General features: G+C 42.0%; 1 protein-coding gene across 2 annotated transcripts; it reads left to right on the forward strand.

Annotated features, from left to right (window-relative positions):
• The first annotated feature begins 2,343 nt into the window (after window positions 1–2,343).
• On the forward strand, window positions 2,344–14,498 carry fez2b (fasciculation and elongation protein zeta 2b). 2 transcript variants are annotated; one of them, XM_070849406.1, is made up of 9 exons: window positions 2,344–2,710; window positions 5,888–5,996; window positions 6,266–6,382; window positions 7,583–7,724; window positions 8,616–8,743; window positions 9,086–9,235; window positions 10,100–10,175; window positions 10,331–10,396; window positions 11,317–14,498. In XM_070849406.1, the coding sequence occupies exons 1-9, from the start codon at window positions 2,403–2,405 to the stop codon at window positions 11,331–11,333; spliced, it is 1,113 nt and encodes a 370-aa protein (XP_070705507.1). In that variant the 5' UTR covers window positions 2,344–2,402; the 3' UTR covers window positions 11,334–14,498. The 2 variants fall into 2 exon arrangements, with proteins under 2 accessions (XP_070705507.1, XP_070705508.1); XM_070849407.1 differs by lacking the exon at window positions 11,317–14,498 and adding an exon at window positions 10,824–11,309.
• The last annotated feature ends 2,119 nt before the right edge of the window (window positions 14,499–16,617 follow it).

The raw sequence follows: 16,617 nt of genomic DNA on the forward strand, positions 1-16,617 counted from the left end.
CTACCACTACTACTACAAATGAATATGCACAGTAACACCCATGCCAATTGAGTGGGAAGAGTTTTTAGGAAGTGTGTTACCTACAATCAAATCAGGTTTGAACTATCCACCCCTCGCCTTTAAAGAGTTTCCTTCATGTGAAAATCTACTTTACCGCATGTCTGTGTAATTGACCGATATCTCTCTCTCTCTCTCTCGGTGTGCCATCGTTGATTGGCAGTTGCCACTTCCCCCGACCCCTACCGAAGCCAAATCATTTGAGGCACACTGGTGTTTTCTGTAGGTTGCGTGTGTCACGGTCCAATATTCACACTCTGGAAACCTCTGTTTCAACTCCCGGACTGCAGAATGAATTCCTCTTCAACCCCCGACACTGTTTTTTCAGAAGACTTGAGGCAAATCATACACACTAAGAACCCAAACAAGAGCCCATCATTTCCCTGCTGGTGGCAAATGCTATGTCTGTATGCAACCTGGTGTCTGCTCTTCATTTTGTCTGAGTTTACCAAGGGAGTTTCTGATTTAACTTGTCTTATTTCTCTCTCAGAGGTGGTGGTGGTGGGTGGGGGCTGGGTGGGGAATACTAAGGGCTTACTGTAGCATCTCTAAGCTTCTTGGGCTCGGGGCGGGAAGGGGTGATGTGTGACTTTGCGTTCAATGTGTTATTTACAAAAGTGATTGTACTGTTTTGTATTGTTGTGTAGGAAAAGTGTTATGTATGCATATTTTCAATAAAGCATTCAGGGTTTTGAAAAAAAAAAGGCCCATGGAAGTTTGATGGGGCAAGAGATGGCGAAGGCCCCTGGAACAAAGGTTCAGATCTGCAGAAAACTCATCTCTCCCACCTTTAAACACAGACAGGGGATCCAGGTCGGCCTTGAATCACTGCTTTGCTAAAGCAAGTGTCAAAGGAATCATTCAGTCATTTATTTCTTGAAAGCACTGTCTGGAGCCAGACCATCTGGTAAGAGGCTATCTTCAATGCCAGTAGGAATAAGAACTTATTGCCAATAAAGTTCCGTTATTTTGAGTAAGCTTTTGTGTTGGCAATACATTTCTATACAAAACTTGTTATTTACTGGTGGAAGTAGTTGCACAAAGCATGGGTGTATATGAGAATATCTTCTTTTGAGACCCCAAGTTCAGTATTAAAAATATAATTAAGAAATACAGACACATTATGTCATAAAACCACAGAACTGTGTAATATTTCTTTTTTTGTTTAGCTCTGCGGTGTTAGTCTTGACTGACAGATAACAGCCTTGTGATGAAATGTGGGATTATGAAATAAAAGGGCCATGTTATGAAATTAAAAGGAGAACTTGGAAAAAGAAACTTGTGAAATGAAAACTGCTGGACTGAAATAAAAATGACCTGCAATAAATTCTCTTATGGTAAAAAAAACAAAGACATGATAAATAACTCTTCACAGTAATGAGGTGAGTTTTTAAATTGTACTGCACCATTTCAGTATCATGTAATTATATTAAATGGTTTGTCTATTCATTCATATGATTTCTTTATTCCATTATTCCATAATAATGTTTTTAGTTTAACATTGTGGGCCTCCATTGATCTGCAACATCAGACTCATATATATCACCTGGTGGTAGATTTCTGTCTAAATCAAGGCAAAAAAGTATTTCTCATTTAATCTAACTGTGAATAAAAGATGAGGAAATAGTGAAAGGATTAAAAAAAACAGTAAAGTTTGAATACAATAATTAGAATCCGAATTAGGTTTGTTGCCAATTAACTTTCACAAGGAATTTGCTTTGGTATCTAGGTGCATAAAAAAGAAACCTAATAATAACAGTAATAAAGGTACACTATCTTTTTTTTTAAAATGAAAGAGCTAGCAAGCAAGCAATAAGAGGTTTTTTATTATTATGCATTATGGATGACAGATTAAAGGCCTAGTTCAACATAATCAGCTACACTTTACTCAGGTCTACAGTCAATGGTGAACTCAAAACCTTCAAACCATACACAAATATCACGTGATCCAACTTCAAACCCTGCTGTCTTACAATTAAATGCCCTTTTTAGGAGCCTCCACAACGAGACAGCTGACATGTAGGAAGGTTCCTAAGGATTTATGAATGTTTGTTCTGACTGACAGTGATGAAGCTAACACGAACACAACCATCATATTTATCTTACACAACCATTATATTTATCATACACAACCATCATACCCATGGTAGAGACCCTGCTGTCCTGGGTTTGTTTTGCTCCATCTGAAGGGGGCGTGGCGTCCAGACCGACGTCACACCGCACCCTCCCTCCCCCCCTCCCCTCCTGCCCCTGTCGCTTCACCGTCTCGTCCAGTGTCTCGAAGCCCGAAAACAGAGCACCATCGCGGTGTCTAGCTGGCTGTCCACCGAGCTCCTGCGGCAGTCATGGCGGCGCCGTTAGCCCACTTCGATGAGGACTGGCAGGATTTCAACGAGTTCAAGCCGTCCTCGGCGTCGGCCGACCAGCTGGACCAGCTGAACTCAAACGTGGGCGACTCGTCGTCGGGCCTAGACGATTTCTCCGACCTGGACAACAGTTTCTCCGGGGAGATCTGCAGCTTCAAATCGATGGAGGACCTCGTCCACGACTTCGACGAGAAGCTGACAGTGTGCTTCCGAAACTACAACACCACGACGGAAAACATAGCCCCCATTAAGCCCATCACAGAGGACAACTACCTGAAAGACGACGAGTGAGTGTGAATTTTAATGCGGGTTTTATTTACGCTAACTTTTAATCTCTTAGCTAGCTAGCCGCTTTAGCTTCAGCGGGCTAAGCTAGCGTTGATGGAGGGAGTCCTAGTTTAGCTGCAATCTGTGTCGGCCAAAGTTTAGCCAGCTAGCGCATGTTTACTGAGCCAGAATACACTTTGTGTCTTATCATAACAAGGAGCATGAGGGTGACTATTTGGCCAACGTAGACTCTTGGACTTAGGTTGAGATTCAGAGCCGGAGAGGCTGCAAACAAATGCTCAAATGACACATTTAGTTAACATATTTTGAATGGTATTTTTCTATGTGAGGGATGTTGCTTGTGTTCATGTGTGTGTGTGTGTTAAGGAGAGGGAGGGAGGGAGGGAGGGGTCATGCCACGTTACCAGTACTTGACTTCATGCTAGATTGGTTGATTGTAGCTATTAAGCCACTGATCCATAAAGTGTGTATCGGAAGTTAGTGATGCACACTTGCTCTTTATCCTGTCTTTAAATGATCACATGAGACAAAACATCCTTGACTCATGGCCCGACTTTTATTAGCCCCCACTGTTGCCTCTGACTCAATATGTCATGTTTGGTACATGTGATCATTACTTTCTGAAGGGCTGCCTTGACAGCATCTGTGCTGACCACCTTAACAGCCCTCGTTATCTCAGTCTGAGGTCCTCCACGGTTGTATTGTTTCATCTCATAGATGTAAATGTCACAACTGCACGTTCACACGACTGATTCACATGTTATTATCTCCCTGCAGCCAGTCACATCAATCCCACACCAAGTATAGACGTCACTGTGACTCCAGAGCTTTGTAGGCTGCATAAATCACCGTCTTCTTACCATCTGCTTTTCCAGAATGTGGACACTGTTTGATCTAATCACATAATGCATGTAAGCTTCCTCTGCTTCACCAGAAGGGACGGGAGTGATCCATACACATGTCCACAGGAAAGTGTTTACTTCAGTCTTACTTGAGACTGAGCAAGGACCTGAATGTTAAGTTTGGAACTTCATCACTTTAGACACTGCCATGAAAAAGTACTTCTAAAGCAGTGGTGGCAACCTTTTTGTATTATCTGCTATAGAGCAGCAATATATAGTTGATTAATTGATAGGCCAGTCAACAGAAAAATAATCTGGAACTATTTTGATGTTTTTTCAGTCGTTTATTTTCTGATTTCAGCCTCTGTTTATAATGCGTTTTCTTGCTTTATATCATCTTGGACTTGGGAAATGTCCATTTTTGTCTACTTTTCATGAACCAAATCACTAATGAATATGACAAAGATTTGAGACAATTATCAGCACATGAATCTATAATGGAAATAATCCCTTGCAGCGTTACTTGGATAAGCTGACGATTATTTCCTCAATGATTGTAAATTGATCTCTAAAATGTATAAACAAAAAAATCCAAAACACATAACTTCACAATTCTCTGTTGTCCAAGATCAGTTCAAAACCCAAAGTATTTTTTTTATCGTATTTGACAAAGAAAGCAGCAGTTGTTAGTAGTGAATGTGTATTAATATCATACTAACTAACTCACATTGAGGATTATTAGATAGATATGTAGCATGATATGTTACAGATATCTTTCAGTCACACAGGACTCTGGACACTGGGTTTTTCCATTGTTCCTCATTTTGTAGCTTATCTGCAACTTTGCCTCATAGAAGCACAATGATGGTCATAAACGCAGAGCTTGTCAAGAGTAGTAGTGATCTTGCAGTTATAGTGCTGTAAATATTTAGGGGAATGTTGGAGGGCTGTTGAAACAGGGACAGAAGCATCTATGGTTGTTATAGGTGAAGAGACAGAGGAAGTAGGGAACAGAATAATTGGATAGCAGCCCGGTGAAGACCAAAGAGCAGCGCCAAGCTCAGTCAGAGTCTTTTCTGGATGGCTGCACTTTGCAGGACGTGCTCAGGCGCTTAACAAGTTCTCCAGCAAGACTGTGGCTGAGACGAACAACAGAGATGACAAGGAGAAAATGAGTGTGTGTGTGGGTTTGGGGTAAAATGGAGACAGCAAAATGTGTTTGTGTTAAAGCCAAGCCGTGCATGTGGATTATATGTGCACCCATGTGTGCAAGATAAAACGGCATCCACACAAATATGTTCAAACGAGTAATTCAGACAAACTGGCACAGTCTGATGTAGAAACAAAGAAATTGGTCCCCTGAAATGTAGCCTCGTTTTAAAATGCAAACGCTCTCAGTGAAACTGAAGCGAATGGTGTACTTGGGCATGCACTCACGTGTCGGAGACACTGTCTTTGCTTGAGGCACAAAAAATATTTCCTGCCAGCCTTTGCCCTATTTAGAACAACCCCTCAGCCCCCCACTCCCACAAGCTGTGCATGAGCACTTCGGGGAGAAACATGCGAGTTACATAAACATTTATGTGTGTGTGTGTGAGAGAGAGGGTATGACGATGCAGAGCCACTCTGACACATGGGTTCACAGCATCTATCCTCCCTCTGCTCACAGCAGTCAGGGCCAGGAATAAAAACACAGTGACTTGCATGTGCACTTTAATTTTATATTTTGCACAGACTCACTTTGCTTTGAAAATAAAAACGATGCCCAAAATTGTTGGTTTTACTTGCAATGGAGACCCCATGAAGCGGTTTTTTTATGTAAACAAATAGTACCAAATAAGTTTTTAAAAAGGTGAGGGATTTCACAGTCGAACAGCAAACATGTCATGTTTAACAGACTCTGCGACACCATCTGCTCGGCTGTGATTAGTTCTCCGCAGTATTGTAAACATTCAACAGTGTGCTGGTGCAAGGATGACACTGTTTCTAAATCGGCTGACATTAACAGCAAAAAGGCTCCGATGAACTATACACACACTATATTTCTTGGCTTTCAGGTATACAGAAATGAATGAATGGGTTGAACTACCACACATGCGTCAGTGTTTCTCACCAGGGGACGTGTACTGGGGATAGATGACGTCTCAAGCGGCTGCTGTGAGATGCAGCAGCGGGAACACGGTGAAGTGGCGAGGGGGTGGTCAGACAGCAGGACGCACCGTAGCACTGCCAAGTAACGCTGTGTCACAGTGAAACGAGAAGGAAACGAGCTCTGTTTGTCCTTTTACGCAGAACTTTATTCTGTTTCTCATAACATTATGTGCCGTCCTCCAGGGTGTGGAACGCTCTGACAGATAATTATGGCAACGTGATGGCTGTGGACTGGAAGACATCGCACACTCGCTCCCTACACCTGCCCACCCTCAACCTCACTGAGCTTGAGGTACCACACACACACACACACACACACACACACACACACACACACAGTAGTTGGTCTAGTGTAATATTTCAAGCACTCAGTAAACGCACAGGCCACATCTCCATACTTGTGTTTTTGAAATGTCACCTTGCAGAGGAAGAGCCAAGACACAAATGTAAGCAGTTTGTTCCTCTGCCATCAATCTGCTTAGCCACCTGTTTACTGTCTCATCCAAGTTATCTCCCTTTCTTTCTTTCCTTTCTTCACCCCCGTCCTTTCCTGATGGGCAGAAGTTGGATAACCAGTCTCTGGATCTGTCGGACGACGAGGAGCTGAGGGAGCAGATGGACATGCACTCAATCATCGTGTCCTGCATCAACGACGAGCCGCTCTTCACAGCTGAACAGGTACTTTCTCACGCTCACAGTGGCATGTGTTGCGTTCGCTGGGATGTTTCAGAGATTGTCATTTGGTAAACCTACAATAAATGTAAATAAAATGGTACTGTCAATATACCGCAGTTTACATCAGCGCTTTTCCCTAAATTTGAAGGTGTTCGAGGGCTGTGAGCCGACAAGTAAAAGAGTTACAGATCAAAGTCTGCAAGCCCTTATTTTGCTAGGAGCTTTGTTTTCTGTGTTTGGAGCCTTTCACAGCTGCAGAGTACTTGCATAACATGCAAATTCCTGCTTTGTGTTTAAACAGATGTGAAGCTGTCACAAAGAAAAAGTTGTTTCTTATTCTCTCTTAGCCTAAACGTGGCCACTTGAAACCCCATCCAGGTTGTCCAGTGATGCTTTCTGCATGTAACAGTGTTTAGCATTCAGCATGTAACAATGTTAAGAGCGTGTTCAGTTCGGCTTTATTGGCTTCACGTGCACAAGCACAAACACAGATGAATGTCGTCTTCTGGTCGAGGCGTTTCGTCGCGGGAAGCTTTTTATAGCAATTTATAAATCTCCTGATGATCTGAAATTGCTTTCAGAGCAGCAAACTACAAACAGACTGAACTAAGCAGAACCAAAATAGCAACGTGGAAAAATGAATTCTTTGTTCCCTGAGACTAATCAGATGTTTGTCACTCCAGATGTACAAGTAGTCTTGTGTGAAATTCTGTGAATTCTGTGCCTGGGAGCTTTGTTACAGAAAAGATGCATAGAAGATAGGGAGATATGTAAAAACAAGATATAAGGAAAGACGGGATAGCAGCAATGAAGCATTAATAGGATATTAAATGGCCATATTGCTTAACATCGAATATAAAAACAGAATGAAGGCAATAGGTGATCGATTCCAGTTGAGGTGCTTGAAGCTGTTGTATCTTTACAGATCTGATAATGACTCACAACAGACTCGTATGCTGAAGTGCTACATGTGCACTCGGTTTGACTACATTCATACCTGGTATTTTTTGTGTGTCTAGCACAAACATCAGCTGTTGAGAGGAGAGTGGGGAAAACACTGTTTCATGCTGTAAATATTTATATGTCAACTGCAATACCAGAAGGGAAATGACAAACCTCCGTCTTCTGTATTCATCAAACTAACACCAAAAAAACCACTGTGTCTAAAATGCAGTATAATACAAGTGTGGCCATGCTGTTTAGGTGATAGAGGAGATAGAGGAGATGATGCAGGAGTCTCCAGACCCAGATGACGACGAGAGTCCCTCACAGTCCGACCTGTCAATGCTCTCCCAGGACCTCCACGTCCTGAAGCGCTCCGGCTCCAGCACCAGCTACGAGGACCGTGAGTACCACCGTGGCTGGAGCACATTTACAAAAACAGAAGCGTTCAACGTCGTCGCTCTTGTGTTTCTGAGGCGGCTGTGCTTTTGTGTCACAGTCTGCCGCCCCTTGACAGTCATCTATATCACGTAATGAAGTGTAACAGGTCGCACAGTGTGGCACGCGGCTACACGCGCATAACATTTTTATGTAATGTGTAACACACGCAGACAGACGGCAATGACATCGTTCCTTCATGTTGTTATATAATCAACAGCATATATTTAGCTTGAACACAGTTATAATCCCACCGCCTGAGCGTTTGCATCCAGTTTGCCTGGAGACTGTACATTTGGTCAGATATCTGCATATGTATCCTACAGTATGTCGTGTGTTTAACATGTTAGACATCACATCAGTGTCACAAAGTGTATGCTTAATATTTACTCTGAGCTGGTTTCTCACAGTCAGAGTGGTTAAAATGTACCAAAGAGACACCAAAACTTAAAAATAGTAAAGTTTTTTCCTTTAATTTATTTCATTTTCACCTTTTGATCGCTGCTTTTATACCACATGATGCACTTAACTGTAATGTCTTCATTGTGCTGTTAAAAGGAGATTTTCACATGTACTTTAAGTATCTTTATCTCAGTTAAGACAAAGTTGTTGGTTGACTATTTGATATTTAATTGATGGCCGTATTGGAAGCCATTACATCATAGTGATCATGAATGTTCAATATTACAATATTGCGTGCTCTGTTCAGAGTAATTTGGCTCCCAAAGTCAAAATGAATTAACTGTCAAACCACCGTCCTCTCATGCTAAATACTCATCACATCTACCAGGCTTTCACACAAACCCACACACACAACAAGGACACGCAAACTAATATATCTGCACACCATCCTCAGGGCTGCGTCAGCTGTCAGTGTCTGAGCTGACTGAGACTCTGGAGGAAGTGGAGACGGCCATTCGCCGCTACAGCGAAGAGCTGATCCAGGCCCTGGCCCTGCGAGACGAACTGGATTATGAGAAAGAGGTCCTTTGATTTTTTTATTTTCAGTATACTTAAAGGCAACAACATAAACCGCATCTGTGTCTGCTTGAGTTTGTGAAAAGCTGAGAAAAATGACCAAATTAGAGATCAGACTGCAGCTCTCACAGCGCTCTGAAGGCCATTTAGAGAAGTCAGTGAATCGCTAACAGCTTTATTCTCTCAATTCAATGTCATGACTCTGTCACAGCGTATTTTTAACAGGAGCTGAAAATAGATTTCTCTTAGAACAGTACGTCGTAATATTGTAATGCAAAATTGAATTCCCTTTGATCCCCAAAGCCAACATAAATAAAAGCACTTTTTATCCAAAAAAAAAAAACCCAGGTGAAGAACAGCTTCATCTCGCTGCTGATCGACGTGCAGAACAGGCAGAAGGAGCACCGTGAGCTGCTGCGGAAGAAGAAGAAAATCAGGAGTACGACTACGACCGGGCCCAACGGCCAGAGGACAGCCAGCACACACGTACCAGGCACGGTGAGTCATGTGGTGGCGGAGGCATAAACAAAGAGAAACACATGAGCCCCGTGTGCACGATTTATAATGACGATCAGCGGAACAGACGCACCCCCACGCACGTCTTCAAGTATAAGCAGAAACGCATGACATGACAGATAGTTTGCATGGGAGAGCTGCTTTTACACCAGCACTGAAGGCTCATGCCCAGCCTCTTTCTTTCTTTACCTCAGAAACCCTCTCATCTCTCTTGACTCTTTTTTTTTTTCCCTCCTTCCTCTCACTTCTTGTAGCTCCTCACTCTGGAGGGACTCTCCAATGTCATTCAAAATGGCCTCCGTCAAACTTTTGGCAACACTGGAGGGGACAAACAGGTGCCCCTGCTCTTTCTTTGTACTCACTTCATCTTTTTTTTTTTCTTTACAGATGTTTTTCTGTCTTCTTTTTCTTTTTCCACTGGCATGTTTGTTTCTTTCTCCACAGCTACCGCCGGCATTTGGTGTCACTTGTTTGGCCATTTTTATTCATCTGCTTACGTTTTGTAATGGATGTAAAGTGTCTCTTTTGTTTTACTTCAGTCATTTTTGAATAATTTTAATTTATGTCCTTCGTCTTTCATTTTTTTGATAATATTTTGCAGCTTTTACTGTCTTGTCATTTTATTATTTAAAGTCAAGAAGACACTGTTGCATAATTCTTTTCTCTAATAAACTTCTGAAGGGTTGAAACCAGTTAACATACAGGCCTGAGCTTGCTGATACATGATCATATGTCGACCTTCATGACACTGACGGACGACATATTTTTTCACCCTGTTTTTGTTTTAATATTTAAGTAGAATGTGGCAATAATTGATGTTTATGTACATGATCGTGTCTTCATCAGTACCTGACCACAGTAATCCCTTATGAGAAGAAAGCCGGCTCGCCATCAGTAGAAGACCTCCAGATCCTCACAAAGAGTGAGTGTATCACCCTCACAGAAACGTAGTGACAGAATTAGATGTGATGGTCTCCACAACTTGTTTGCTTTCAAGTTTTTCACCAGTTTTCATTATTTCGCATCAGTTATCAGGTCATGTTTTCAAAATGTAACGCTCCGCTCTCTCCACGCTAGTCCTCCACGCCATGAGGGATGACAGCGAGAAGGTGCCGGCCCTGCTAACAGACTACATTCTCAAAGGTAAACACACACAGCCCTCCTCGATGCGTTTGATAGCAGTGAGCGGGACGGAGAAGCTGAGCAGGTTAAGTCACCTCAAGCTGGTTTATTGCAGTCATGTGTGATAGTCATGGAAACGGTTTGTTGTATCAGTGTCCCAAAAGTGGCTTATATTTAGAGGTGTGTGTCACAGCCAGGTGACTTTTTGTCCCCTTGTATCGTCTGACATCCTGCCCCCTGCTGTTCGAAAGAGAAAATACAAAATTTGTTTCTGCATTTCCAGGGGAGGCTGAGAGTAGAAATACAGACTAGCAGAGAACAGAAAACAGTACTGTCAACACAAACATGAATTAAAGGGAGGGGAAAATACTTTTTTTTTTTTGCCACCCTTCACTGTTGACCTTTACCTTCCTTGTCTTTCGTCTGTGCTGCATTGTCCTTTGGGTAGCTCTGGTATGAGAGCAGTGGAAACTGAGGTTTGTGAGGCACTGACACATTAACACAGATTCCTCGCCTTCAGCCTTTTCTCTCTCTCTCCTCTCTCTCTCTCTCTCTCTCTCTCTCTCTCTCTCTCTCTCTCTCTCTCTCTCTGTTCGTCTTCGTAGTATCACTATCTCTTCCCCCCAAAAGCAGCAGCCTTCCCTCACTCGCTCTTCGCTGTAGTGCCCATCGTGCTGTGCGGTGCTTGTGGCTGCACTACACCTACCCTGAAACACATGAACACACTCATGCACATGTTCCACCCTTTACTGCGAGCTTGTAGTAGTAGCTGTTCACGTGTCTGCTCCTCACCTGTTTTCTTTTGTTTTTTCTCTCTCTCTTCGCTCACCCCACATTTTCCCCTGTGGTAGTTGCTCTTCTGTAATCTGCAGCTCTCCTTAATGTGCCACAAAAAAAAAAAACAGCGCTGATCACCAACTGATCTTTTCTTGTCTCCTCAGTTCTTTGTCCCACGTAAAGCCAAAGGCGAGCCTCCTGTGTCCAGAACCATTCATCGGACCATCAGAAGAGGGTTCTGGTAATCTGGAAAAAACCCGGATAATGGATTAAAAATCCAAATCTTCCTTCCTCCCTATTTTTCCCACACATTGACTTTCTTTCCTTCTGGCATTTTTTTAAATACTCCTAAGGTTTTAACTCTAGATAGAACTCCTCAGTCTGTATAGTTGTTTTCATTGGTAATGTTTTAACCTTTTAAATGCCTGAGTGCTACAACCCTGTATATCCTGACTGCATGGTGACTTCTTCTATGGATGCCAGTAATCAGTATTAGTCTGAACACCTCATCTCCTGATCAGCCAGCAGCTCTTTAATTGAGACGGTCATCAGCAGGCTCGTGTGAGGGGAAATGCAGTCCAATCTGTCTCTACAGGTGGAGTTTTTATTTTGAAATCAACTGCATTTGCATCTGTCTAGTTCATGCCTGACGGGGAAAACAAATCCTGGCAGGATCTCTGACTCTTAAAGTGCCAGCCTGGCCACTGTATCACCCATAAATCCTGTTTTTCCACTTTAGAAACCTTTGCCGTAACGGCACTCGTTTGCATCTAATGTCTTGGTAAGGATCAAAGAGCAAACCCTTTTAATTTTAAAATTATGAATCACAGGTCCACCTGTCTCTGCATGTTGATTTTGGGTTTATGCTCAATTTTAGCTGTTAGTTGAATGTTAAAAATGAGATATTTTGTATATGATTAAGAGAAATTGCACAGTTTTGGGAACTTTTTACTTATCGAAAAAGGGAAAAAAATCTAAACGACTTGAGAAAGTAAAAGCTGAATGAACAAATATGTAAAGCATATTTTTCTGGAGAGTTGTTTGTAGTGAGATTAGAGACTTACCAGTAGCCACTTTTGTGACCACATTGACCACGTGATTTTGTAAATTCTGTCCATTGACCTCTGAGCCCTCAAGTAGTGACCGCCATCCCCAACAACTTTATCACTCCCCCAGGAGCCGTCATTACAAGAGTCTGCAAATACCTCGTATAACGTTTTTTGCATTAGTACAAAATGGCCAAAGTGGTCGTATCGTTAGATAAGTAGTGTAGTAAAGGTTCTCTGTACAACATTCAGAACATGAAACTAGCATTAAACAACAGTTCTCTGTGTAAGAAACGATAAGATAAGATACAAAGATACTGAGAACCTTAAAGATTACTTTAGCTTTGATAACTGTGTAGTTAAGCTTCTGTTAACAGTCGTGTGTTTTCTCTACCTGTGGTGTAAATTCTGTGGTAGCACTTCACGTGGTGGACGCACTCAAGAGTGCGCCTCACTAGCTGAGGAGTTGAAGCTAGCGGTGCTAAAAGCACGCCAACGTGAAGGTTTGTCGTCATGCATCCTGTTCCATCTGTTTACCTTAGCGGTCATCATGACTTTAAACAACATTAAAGGGGCATTCCGCTGATTTTCCACAGTACAGTGAGTTTACACGTCATCGCCTGTGGAATCATCAGGGTCATCTCGGCTTGGGCTTGAGACCACAGATACAGACACACGGTGAGGCACGGAGGTTGAAAGGTGTGGGTGTTTACAGGTGGCAGATCGGAGGGTCATGTTGCATTATGGGAATTGTAGGATCCAGTGTGTTGGGAGCTTGGCCCTAAAGGAGTAAGAATATCTCAGCCTCTGCTTCATCGATATTGACCACTCCTTTTTTTTTTTTACGTGTCTCTTCCAAGTCTGTCAACTTAATGGCAGTGCAATACTAAATCAGTGGCGCATCCCTTTAAAACCACCAATCTAGCACTGATGTCGGCGAGTTGGTACGCTAAAATCTTCAGATCACCAGCTACTACAGGTGCAACACACACTGTCAGATCAGGTCTAGTCTAGCTCTCAGGTACGATCATCAGTATTAGTAGTTTAAAATCTTGTTGAGAAAGGTACTGACATTCCTGAGCCTCTGTATGTTTCTGGACACTTTTTATCAGCTAGACGTCAACTTGCTGCACTTTTATCTTTTCACACAAGAGTTCCTCGAAATACCTGGACGAGCAGGTGGAGGTAATCATGGTAGCCTCTCGACTAAATCAGGGTAGCATTACATTAATTCAATTCAATGCTTTAAGTCCTAGACTGTGCGTAGTAGTAGGTGAAGCGAGCAGCTGAATGACACAGGCTGCAGTAGCATCCGCTTGGTGTAGCCGCCTACTGACGATGGCGTAGATGCAGTTGAAACATTTGGCGGCAAACTCTTTTCAAAAACTGGTCACAGTTTTTAAGCGTGTGTCTCATGCGTGTGGCCAGAAGAAAAGGGGTGTGATAAAGTTCGTGGATGTTGGGAAAGATTGCACAAAGGGGTTGCTTAGATTTGAGGGGTCCATTTATTCTTTTGTAAAGGAAGACAAACGCTTGTAGTGCTACATGTAACTATTTATATGTCACTGTTGTTTCTAGCGTTTCCCAGCTTTGAAGACATTTGCATCCTTGCATGTGCTACGTGCACTTTAGCGCTGCAGACGCATTTCTAACAATGATTAATTTGTTTAGGGACATGATGTTATCACACTAAAGGGACAAGTGCATGTCGCAATGGAATGCAGAAAACCTCAAAGCGAATAATTAAACTGTGAGAAAGATATTAAAGGACAAAGTTAAACATCAGAAAGCTTGATGAGATGAAACACACGAGACATGATTTGAAGAAAGCATCCCCCAATCGATTATAATCTTACAAAAGCGTAAATGAAAATGGTTACAACAGCGACTGTAAATCTATTTTTTGTTATAATGAAATGGCAGCATGAAGGGAAGGCACTAGAGGATCTCGTCTCAGGCTGGAGCCCCTCGCCTGGTCTGTTGTTAGCAGACATATCAGTGTAACTAAGATTTAGAGATTTATATTTATATATGTACAACAAAACAACAGCAGAAGAGGCTGCCTTTGTAAATGCCTGAACCTTTTTGTACATTAAACCAACTCCTTTTATGTTTTTAATGCAATATAATTCCCCAGTTTGGGGTTTTATGTTTACTGTCTCATGTGGTACTGCAGTACAGTGTATTAATTTATTATGTAAATGTTCATTTTGTAACCATATTATTGACTGTCATGGTACAAGTGTTTGTGCCCACATTGCATTGCAACTCATTTAAAATAAATTAATATGTGAAGACTTTTATGTGGTTTGGCTCACTGTGAGGTGTGTGTGTGTGTGTGTGTGTCTGTGTGTGTGTGTGTGTGTGTGTGTGTGTCTGTGTGTTTAACCTGTCAAACAAATGTACCACAGTTTTGTTAGAGCTGTTCTTTACCCACAAACGTCACCGTCCTGTGAAAACCACGTATCCCCTAAACGTAAACTTCTAATCATTCAGGAAAAACAGGTCTGTGTTTAGCTTTGTGACAATTTCAAATAACACACTGGGTTATTTTATGTTTATATATTTTAGGAAATGAGGGATTAACTCAGTCTATAAAGAAATACTTGGAGATGGATGTTTTTCACTGAACACTGGCAGCATTGACACAGGTGGAATTATTTTAATTAATGATGATTTGTATCTTATAAAAGAAAACAAGCAGCTTAAATGTTTTTCTTAACCTGAAAATTGAAATGTGAGAATTGCTCAAGTCCTTCTTCATAACTTTAATACCTTATTATGGAAGTGTTTCTTGACAGCTACTCATGAATATTTTTTAATAATTCACACTCTTTTCTTGAAGTTTTAGTACATTGAGCTGGTTGTGAATCATTTGCTGTATTTAATCAAAACTGTGAGGCAGCTATGTATTAGTCAACCAGGTTTTGTCCCTTTTTTAAAAAACTCTTTTCATCTAAAACTGTACGTGTCAATACTGAAATCAATAATATTGGATACCACCATGTGACCGGACTAAATTTTTGTAATGCGCTAACGTCATCATTGAACTTCTGGCGAAATGTCTCAAAATACAATACAACACAGGAGGAAAGAAAAGCCCGTTCCTTGCATGCTCCTCTCAGTTACTATTAACTTAATGGCACTTGCAAGCTGGATCCACCAGATCAAAGTCTCCTTGGATTCACTGGACAGACAGTGTAGGTTCATAACAGGTTTTGCTCTTCCATAAACCAAAAAGCATCCAAAGATGTGAAGATAACTACAAAACGTTCCAGCCATGGAGAAGTGATTGAAAGTGAATCTGTCTCTAAAATAGGATTTTAAAAAAATGTTAATTAAAGTATTATAAAAATGACCAGATAAAAGTACTCGCTCGGGAGAGAAAAACATAGAACAAAGGCTCCTGTTAGACTTCATCTTGCCGCATTTGCTCCAGTGATCTTGTCATGAGTCACGTTTGGCTCCTCTTCCTTCATTTTTCATCATCAGAAAGAAGAAACTTCACCCCGGCTGCGTCTCTTAACAGCTCAAGACTTGAGAGGAAACGTCCAGAGCCAGTTGGGTTCAAAGGTCGTCCACATAGGGTCACAGGTTGGTGTCAGTGAACATGGTGTGCTCCTTCCTCACGGTGCTGAAACCTTTGATGGTGTCAACAAATTCCTCATCGTCCATAAACTGTGAGGGAGAAGAGCGAAGCTTGTTTAATGCAGATTCACAGGGCGGGAAATACACGTTTTTGCTTTTTTAAATAGGCGTTTTTATGTCTGTGTAAATGTCAAAGTGTGTACAAACATTTGTTAAAATGAGATTCTGGAAGTGCTGGAAAATACTATGAAATAGGTTTCTCTGTAATGTGACTGTGTTAACAGAGAGGTCTGAGCAGGTTCAGCATACGTTTTTGGGGTCTCTCACCATCCCACTGTCATGGCCTGAAATGTTTGGGTCCCACGGTTCGTCGTCTCCTGTGAGGGACTTCCCGTCCATCACCTGGCTGACGCTGCGCCTCAGGGAGTTCACACTGAGGATGCCCAGCTCGCCCTGCGGTGGGACCTCATCCACAGGCTCACATTTAGCTTCCACCACTTCCTGGAGGGAAACGAAGGAGTACATGTTTGTGTAGTGGGTATGTGCAGCCACGGGGTTTTTTGTATGTGTTGGTGAAGCTCTGGTTTTTACCTCTATCTTCATGGTGAAGCCCTTGAGGGTTACGCTGTTGGAGAAGCCTGTTGTGTCAGGTACAGTGTCAAACTGGAGAGGAGAGTGAGGGAGACTTTAACATGAGGGAGAAAAGCAATGTACAATAAAAAAAATGTCCTGCAGTGTTCAAAAATGAGACACAAATATAACTCCATAGACCGCATAGAGTTGACTTTAATCATCCCTGTGTTGGAGATGGTCCATAATCAAGTGCCCACT

This window comes from Pempheris klunzingeri, chromosome 18 (genome assembly GCF_042242105.1).
Source record: "Pempheris klunzingeri isolate RE-2024b chromosome 18, fPemKlu1.hap1, whole genome shotgun sequence".
Taxonomy (NCBI): domain Eukaryota; kingdom Metazoa; phylum Chordata; class Actinopteri; order Acropomatiformes; family Pempheridae; genus Pempheris; species Pempheris klunzingeri.

What these genes read in the sequence shown, in the direction of transcription:
- fez2b (XM_070849406.1), top strand. Translation starts at nt 2,403, where the DNA reads ATGGCGGCGCCGTTAGCCCACTTCGATGAGGACTGGCAGGATTTCAAC. An exon ending in AACTACCTGAAAGACGACGA is followed by an intron (nt 2,711 to 5,887) that starts GTGAGTGTGAAT and finishes GCCGTCCTCCAG; the next exon opens with GGTGTGGAACGCTCTGACAG. An exon ending in CAGCACCAGCTACGAGGACC is followed by an intron (nt 7,725 to 8,615) that starts GTGAGTACCACC and finishes CACCATCCTCAG; the next exon opens with GGCTGCGTCAGCTGTCAGTG.